Genomic DNA, 8646 nt, shown 5'->3' with positions numbered 1-8646 from the left:
TGTAGATGCGGCCTCTGATGTACTTCCATAGCTGGAGACATAGCTAGAGGAGCTCTGAAGCCTTTCTTGGAATGTTATCACCATCCGACATCAGGCCAGGCTGCTGGGGTTTAGGAGCTTTGGGCATCATTTCCCCCTAAGGAGCTGGTACCCTTTCCAATTTGGTTAGGAATGAGAGGTGGCGTGTGTCTTTAAGAACCCATCTCTTAACCCATTGCCTGTCATTGTCACGTGATGCAGAACTCTGCCTGGAAGTTGAGTGTGGCTGGCCAGCTCTCTCCCACTTCCATTCCTCCCCACCAGCTCTCTTGACCTCTGTGGGGATCTTGCTCCGGTCCTGCTGGCCTGTGGGCGCTGCTCCAGCAGAGGCCATTTGGACCTCTTCAGGAGCAGGTTGTCACTCTCTCCACTCCTGCTGTTTATCATTCCAGAACTATTTGCAAGGGCCCACCTTGAGACCTCGGGAAATGTCTTTTAAGGCCACTGGGACATTGGGGTGGGAGGAGTCATGAAAAGCCCTCCTGCAATTTCTATGTGAATTTGACCACAATGCCAATCTCAGCCTGTCCGTCCCCACCAATAAATGCCCCTTTTTGTCAGGCCAAGGCTGGAAGTTGAGGTCTCACCTAGCAGAAAGTTGGCACATTTGGGGACAGGGAGTTAAGACAGACTCCTACATCTGCTCACAGGCAGGATTTGTAATGCTATGCAGAGCTGTGGTGACCTCCCAACCATAAACTTATTTTGTTGCTACTTCATAGTTGTAATTTTGCTACAGTTATGAATCATGATGTAAATACCTGTGTTTTCCTAAGGTCTTAGGCAACCCCCCAGTGAAAGGGTTGTTTAACCCAAGGGGTCGCAACCCACAGGTTGATAACCACTGCTCGAAGGGTTCCCGGAACTGTTGATAACTTCAGATTTGAGGCACAGTGAATTATCCTGTCCCCAGGCCATTACCACTGATCTGGGTTTGGACAGACCTGGCTCTGGCGTGCAGAAGCATAGTGAGGAGTCAGCTTTTGTCTGAAGAATCCACCTCTAGTATGAGATGCAAAAAGGCTATGAATGCATGTATGTGTAAGTTTTCCAAACAGAGCCAGGCAGACAATGTAAGAGGGCACCGACTGTAACCTCTTAGGGTCTGGACTTAGCTGACTACCAGTAGAAGCCCTTCCTGGTCACAGCTTCCTGTCACAGCTTCCTGGGAAGGTGGGCCCAAGGTCAATCTATGTGCTTGTGGGGTGGGAATGGAGTTGGGAGAACTGAGGCTGCTCAGAATCCTAGGGTGAGGGTACAGCTCTTTTGGTCCTTCAGGGCCATCTCTGTCAAGTCTGTCAGTTGGTGAATGGAGCAGTGAGCGTCTACTCAGAGCAACCCTGTTACTCCTAACACGTCTATAACCTTGCACGGTCATCAAAATGGCAGTGGTGACAGTGATACTCCAAGCAGCCTGCAGGCTGGAGTCACACTGGAAAGTCACATTGCTTAGCTCCCCCTCTACCTCCCCCCCCCCCCCCCCCCCCCTTGGCCATTTGTGGTCTCTGTCAAGCGAGCCTTGCTGTAGGAAGCGTTAGGGTGACTTGATTTAGGTATTGTCAGAGGTAATGTGATGATGGCCAATGGGACATGGCAAGGCTCTGCCCAAGCCACCACCATCAAAGGAAGAACCCATGTCACATGCCCGTTTCCACCAGATGCACCTTCCCTGTAAGCAGGCTTCTGAGGGCAAAGCTAGAGACAGCTAAGACTGTCCACCTACTCTACATGACATACGAAGGTAGGGTCCAGCTGCCCCAACCTGCAATCGCAGCAGGCTTAGGGGCTTAAAACAGGGGCACAGGCATAGGTGAGAACCAGGTCCCAGCAAAGCAAGCAAGACTGGTCAACCACCCTATTGCCGTCTCTCCCACCTGCAGGGTCAAGACTGACTTCCTCTGTGGTTTCTCTTTCTTCCCCTTAAGCCAAGGATGTGCTCCTTGCCCAAACTAGACTGCCCCGTGCCTGAGGACTCAGCTGCTACTCCATATCTTGAAATGGCTTGCCTGGCAACTGCCTGTGGGCACCCAATTCCAGTAAACCAGGCCTTCCCACAGTGGTACATGCAAACCCCTTCTCCATCACTGGTAGCCTGGTTGGACAGTGAAGGGCTCTGTCCACTGGTTCCTCTCTATACCTGCAGCGTCTGGTTTCGGCAAGACCCAGGAGTGTGGGGGTGGGGGTTCAAACCCAGAGGCAACTGACCGACTAGAAACCACCACAAACTGAAGTAGTCTCAGGAGACTTTAATGAGAGTGTCCATGGTCCTTCCGGCACAGGAGTAGTACAGACAGCTGAGCTCAAAAGCAAGATCACAGCTAAGAGACCATCCACCCACTGGGGAGGCCAGGTTACCACCATGAAGCCAAGGCCGCTATACCCAGGTTCCAAGGTAAGAAAGCATCACTTCTTCCTTTATTGTCTGGCAGCCACGCTTGGGGGGAGGGGGCCAGCCACGATGGACTCCCGGCCATCATTCTCTTTGCAGACGGAAAGATGGGTTATCCCACTCCTGGAGAACCCCCGTGTATTGGCAGCCCCACATTGGCTTTGCCAGCCTACAGGCCTGCAAGGTGTGAGATGGTAAGAGAGGCAGCCCCGGCCACCGCCACCGTGGCCGGAGGGCAGAGGGACACTTTGAGAACAACACAAGAATGATCATTCCATCATCAAACAACACCTATATAAATAAAGCGAACCGAGGGAGGGTCCGGGCGGGGGGGGGGGGGGGTGTTAATGCAAATTGGCACGTTGATATATTGCTTTCCAGTTCAAGGGGACAGATGCAAATCAAGAGACAACAGAGGGGGCAGAAACGACAGCTGGGGTTGGCCTTCCTCAGCAGCGTCCCCTTCTAGGGTCAGAGCCACTGAGGGGGGCCGAGATGGAAGGCCAAACTAGAGGAGCCCACTGGGTCCAGAAACGCTCCAGGGCAGACCAAAGGGTGGCTCGGCTGAGAAAGGAAAAAAAAAAAAAAGCCAACTAAAAAAAAAAAACACTGTATGCAGACAGAGACCCTGCAGGGGGTCTGTTGTTTCCTGCCCAACACCTCGGGCAGGTTCAAGAGCAGACGGTAGGGGAATACATGGCTCTGCCTCTAGGGAGTCCCCGTGTGCTTTGGGGCTGGCAGATGCTGTTCACGGACACACCCACCTTCCAGGCGTGGGGGAGGGGCTGTGGCGGAGGTGACCAGGTGCAGGAGTCCTCCTCAAAAAGCAGCCTACACCCCCAAGTCACGCCTTTCTGCAGGAGCTGGGCAGCATTCAAGTCTACTGGTCTCTTTTCTTCTCTCTCCTGCTCCAAGCCCCTCGTACCCAGCCCTGCACCGGAGCCTCGGCTGGCCGCCTGATCGGCAGCACGACGCTGCCGAGGCTGGTCTTGAACTCATGGCAATTCTGCCTCAACCCTCCCAAGCACGGGATTCCAAGACCGATTTTAAAAACAATGCAAGGATTTCTGTCTTGAAGAAGGTAACTGGCGGCTTCCCCTTTCTCTGTTCACTACGGAGGGTGGTCAGGAAGAGCCGATCCCGACTCCCGACCAGGTACAAGGAACGTCGGGTGGGAGGGCAGAAGATGGGCTAGCTTTGTCAGTCTGTCTGCTTTGGGGCATCTGCTCCCACCCCAGGCCTGGACTCTCCTAACCTTCTTCCCATGTTTCTGATGTTCCAGGGACATCAGAAATGACTCCTCACCGAAAGAAAGTTGGCTCTTAAAAGGAAGACAAAAATGCTGCTTGGGACACTGGCCCGTCCACGGTGTACATTCTAGCATCTTATTAGGTGTCTGAATCCGTTAGGAAAAAAATTAGAAACTATGTATAAAACTTAAAAATATTCAAGTATCAAAAGCTATTTCGGATCAAAGTTTTTTAAAACAGGCCGCTAGAGCAGGCTGCTGCTTCGGAGCAGAAACTTCTACAAAAGTTAACCGAGTCTGCTCAGTGGAGCGCGAGGAGAGGATGCGATGTGGATGTGGGACAGCTAGGGACTGAGAGAGCAGTCAGAGCCAGGCCAGAGAAGTCACAGCCTCTGTAAGCCAAAAGGGAGATGTGGTGCCAGGCAGGCAGTAAAGATCAGTGGGCAGGGCCACTCTCCCTGCAGAAGGAATGGTAAGATGCACGGTGGGGGGCCTCCTTCCCCCACCCCGCGTCGGGTCCCTGGACACTTCTGGGCTGCGAAGGAGCATCCTCCTGAGAAGTGCACAAACAGTTAACACAAGAGTCTCAGCAGACGGGAGCCTGACCTACTTCTGCACAGACATCCTTGTAGAAAGACAGAGCAAGCAGCAAGGAGTGAAGACGCCACCGCGTTGACTCGACATTTCAAACGACAGCGGAACTTCGCGGAACTTCTAAGTCGGGGCAGTGAAGATGATCCCCACCCACCCGGGGACATGGCTGGGCCCCCCCCCCCCAATATGAAGCAGCAGCAGTGTTTATTCAAGACACAAGAGTGAGGGATCTGGTGGTGTCCCTATTCCCCAGAGAGGGTGCATCGGAACAAATGATCCAGTAGAGATTTTTTTTTTTTTTTTTTTTAAAACTCTGATAAATTAGATTTCGTAAAAACCACTCTCTCTGCCACCTTTCCCTCTTACGCAGGCTGGCAGATGGGCTGGCCTGGGGCGCCCTCTGGTGGCCACAAGGAAAGAGTACAGTCTGGGGCCAGCCTGGGACTTGCAGACACACCCGGATGATTTGTGTAGGCCCCCTTGGCCTTTTGCTTTGGGTACTTGTCTCTTGGCGGATGGCCCAGAGCTTGGGAATGGTTAAATTACACCACAAGAAGGGTCCCATTCCCACTCCAGGGATGGAGTCTCTAGTCACAGGTTTCCAGGTCATTCTGTGGACCTCTTAATGAGAGGACTGACGCCAGGCCTTTAGACTTCCGTGGAAAACAGGACGCTCTGTCTCTTGCTGTCGGGGGCAGGGATGGCCTCCAGCTGCAGGAAGTACAGCAACACTTGGACCTGTCCCAGCAGAGAAGGGAGAGGAAAACAAGTAAGAGGGTGCTCTGGGTTGCGGGTGGGAAGCTCATCTTGGCTCACCCAGCTCAGGCACTAAGAGAGCCCGTTAGTGACAACAGCCTCGCGCATCAAGACACCCCAGATTAGGCAGGTGTCCGACTACACATGGTGAAGTTTTAAGGCCTAGGCTGTGCACACTTGAAAGACCAGCAGGTGGGCTGGGCCTTGGGCCCTGCAAATCTAGTCAGGTACAGAGGGAATCAAAGTAGCCAGGGTCCTTCGTTCCTGGCCCTCTCAGTCATAGGGGTGGACCTCTGCAGTAGAGGTGGGAATGTGTCAAGCCAGGGTAACATGGACTTCAGTCTCCTATACCTGGGACATGACCTCCAGGGACCAGCTGTCTGTCATGGTGATGGGCTGGCTGGGGTTAGCAGGGAGCTTGCTTTCCTTCTCTGAGGGTCGGAGCAGCGTGGGGCCAAAGACGGTGGCGAGGTTGTGCAGGGACATCTTGTTCACCGTCTCCTTTTCAGCCACCCTGTGTAAGGCCAAAGCAGAGGGTGCTGTTTCAACATTACATTCAGGGCAGAGCTGAAGATTCCACCCCAGCCAGGCGGTGGTGGTGCACCCCTTTAATCCCAGCACTCGGGAGGCAGAGCCAGGCGGATCTCTGTGAGTTCGAGGCCAGCCTGGTCTACAGAGCAAGAGCCAGGACAGGAACCAAAACTACACAGAGAAACCCTATCTTGAAAACAAACAAACAAACAACTCCACCCCAGAGTCTGAGGAGCCCAGGATCAAGAGAACTCAAGGCCAGTGGGCAGCTGGGACAGCTCTGGGCCATGATCTGGGAGTAAAGGACAAGTTCAAGTGCAATTCTGGCTGTTGGCTTAATGTCCTGGTGCAGAGGGATGGGGGTGGCAGTGGTTCTGGTCCCTGAAATGGGAAACTACCGCAGACCTGGGAAGGAGACGAAGCCCTCGGTGCCCGGTTCCCTGGGGTCTTGGGTTGCATGGGAGAACAGGCGCTACCTTTTCAAGTGGTCCAGAAGGAAAAGGAAGGTCAGCAGGTTGGCTTCTGGGAGGGACAGCAGCAAGTTGAGCATACAGCTCTCCTTTGCAACGGGGTCTGAAAGGGCTACAGAAAGAGAAAGTTCAGTTTCCAGGGTCACAGCCCAAGCTGGACACCTCTCCGGAGGATCTCGGATGACAGATCCAAAGCCTATGCTGGAAGATGCCACAGAGTTCAGGCCCACCATGGTCTCGGCTCACACACCTCAGACTAACCCCCACTGAGAAGGCCCCTGTGGTGGTGGCTTATGTGGCGTGGGAGATACCCGAAAAGCCTTCTCTCATCTCAAAGGGACAGCAGCACCCTAGGCACCTGTCCAACAACAGGGATCCTGACAGCTGCTGACTGTGGATAGAGCTGTGCTCAGGGCCACTTTCTGCCGCTGTAAGCACCTGCAAAGAGCCCAGGTTCTGCAGGAAGCATGTAGAGCTGGGATAAAGAGGACTGGAGGGTTGAAAGGCCCCTGCCCCAGTCCCTGGGGGTTTCCCTTATTTTCATGTGCACCCTAGGGGCACTTTCAGGCCTGAAGGTTTGGGTCTTCTAGTGAACTGGCCATATAGGCTGGGTCACTAAGGGCCAGGTAGGAGCTATGCTTGACTCATGTGCTAGTGGCTACCCTGAGCACCATCCTTCAGGCCGACTAAAGGTCAAGGTTAGGCTCCTCTAAAAGGAGTATTGTGGCTACCAGGATCCCACAGCTGGGCGTGTCCACGGCGACACTGGCTACCCTCTGGCCATACTGAGAGGAGAGGGCAGCAGCAGCCTTTGGACAACCCACAGATGGCTTGGTTTTCGTCTTACACAGCCAGCTCTCTTAGTCTGGGTTCAGATGTGGACCAGCATAGAGGGGAAGAGTTCCGATTCCCTCTCCTGACAGTGCCAGAGAGAAGCCGTTAGGGGGATGCCTCCCACAAGGCTGAGGCCACCCGTGCTCACCAATGCCCTCGGCGAAGTTAGGGTAGAACTCATCGGTGAAGAGGGGCTCCGGCAGCTCACGGAAGTAGAGCTTCAGCGTGCCGGCAATGGCATTCACGTCCATCTCGCTCATCATCACTGACACATCCTTATTATCTGGAAAGAACACAGAAGGGGATTCTCTATGTGGATCCCAGGCCTGGGCTTCGGCAGCCCTGCCTGGGCTGATGCGGTCACCAGCATGCTGACAAACGTGTGGGCCCATTCTCTTTGTGTAGGTTTTTCCTCTTCCTCCCAGAGCATCTGTGTGTGAGTCTGGGCAGACTGGCAGGGATGCAGGAGTATCTCACACCTCTGCCCGTGTCTCTGCTCTGTGAACAGCGGTCCAGCTGCAGAGCCACCTGGCTGCAGAGCCGCCCGACTGCAGAGCCAGGTTGGTCAGGGAAGGAGAAGGGAGAGTTCACAGAGCCTAGGTAGGGATTGGGCAACTGTGTTCCATACAGAGCAGCTGCCTGGGTGGCTACTTCTAACAGGAAGGCCCTGGGGTTATTTGGGTCATTTTTATGGTCCTATTGGGTATTCTCTTTGGACTGTGGTGGCCACTGGTTCTCGGACCTGGAGAGCAGGCCTACTCTGGTTTCCCATCAAGGCTCATCAAAGGGTGCTGGGCCCTTGATGCCCCAGGTCAGGAAGGCGGTACAGTCTCTGTAAGTACGCAGTCCTGCCGAGTCCTGTTTCTGTCTACTTGTTTTCTGGGGATGCTGGGTAAGGACCTGGTGCTGGTTGTTTTTTGTCAAGTTGAAACAAACCTAGATATACCTGGGAAGAGGGGACCTCAACTAAGAAAATGCCTGTAGGCTCTTCTTGATTGATGACTGATGTAGAAGGGTCTAGACCACTGTGGGCAGCATCACTCTTGGTCAGGTGGTTCTGAGTTGTATAAGAAAGCAGACTGAGCAAGTCACAAGGAACAGCTCAGTAAGCAGCATGCCTCCATGGCTTCTGATTCAATTTCTGTCTCCAGGTTCCCGCCCTGACTTCCCACCGTGACAGACTATGACTTGGGAGTCGTAACCTGAAATAAACCCTTTCTTTCCCAAGGTGCTTTTGGTCTAGGTATTTTATTCCAGCAATAGAAATCTTACCTAAGACTGACTCTCTCCCTTGCTTAGCATTTGGGGGCAGCTTTGTCTATATTTATGTGTATGTGTGCACCTGTATGACTTTATGTGCACCACATGCATGTAGGATCCCACAAAGGCCAGAAGAGGGCAGTGGATCCCCTATAGCTAGAGTTTACAGGTGGTTGCAAGCTGGATTGTAAGTGCTAGGAACTGATCTTGGGTCCTGTGCAAGAGCAGCTTAGCATCAGATCCTAAGGCATCTCTCTATTCTCTTTCTTTTGAGATGTGACTTTTTAGGCAGGGCCTGAACTCCTGTCTCAATCTCCTGAGTAGCTAGAGCTACAAGATAACATCAATGTGCCCAGATCACACAATCTCTCAAACCATTTATTCATTTATTCATTCATTCATTTATTTATTTATCTTCTGAGGCAAGGTCTTGCTCTATTGCCCTGCCTGGCCTTGAATTTGCAGCAATTCTCCTGCCTCTACCTCCCGAATACTGGGATTACAGGTGTTAATGATCAGTCATC

At 53.1% G+C, this 8646-nt stretch overlaps 1 protein-coding gene across 1 annotated transcript in view; it reads right to left on the bottom strand.

The window, feature by feature from the left end:
- Positions 1-2265: 2265 nt before the first annotated feature.
- Bcr (BCR activator of RhoGEF and GTPase) overlaps positions 2266-8646 on the bottom strand; it is a 129923-nt gene continuing 123542 nt past the window's right edge. Inside the window, exons 20-23 of the mRNA XM_036167250.1 lie at positions 7011-7145; positions 6035-6140; positions 5379-5541; positions 2266-5009 (exon numbers count right to left, since the gene is read on the bottom strand). Coding sequence (XP_036023143.1) covers positions 4920-5009; positions 5379-5541; positions 6035-6140; positions 7011-7145 — 494 coding nt within the window. The 3' untranslated portion in view covers positions 2266-4919. The remainder of the gene's footprint in view (positions 5010-5378; positions 5542-6034; positions 6141-7010; positions 7146-8646) is intronic.

The sequence above is a fragment of the Onychomys torridus genome, chromosome 18 (genome assembly GCF_903995425.1).
Source record: "Onychomys torridus chromosome 18, mOncTor1.1, whole genome shotgun sequence".
NCBI classification, from domain to species: Eukaryota; Metazoa; Chordata; class Mammalia; order Rodentia; family Cricetidae; genus Onychomys; species Onychomys torridus.
The sequence above is the reverse complement of the archived record's forward strand: the minus strand, read 5'-3'. Positions and strand labels throughout refer to the sequence as shown.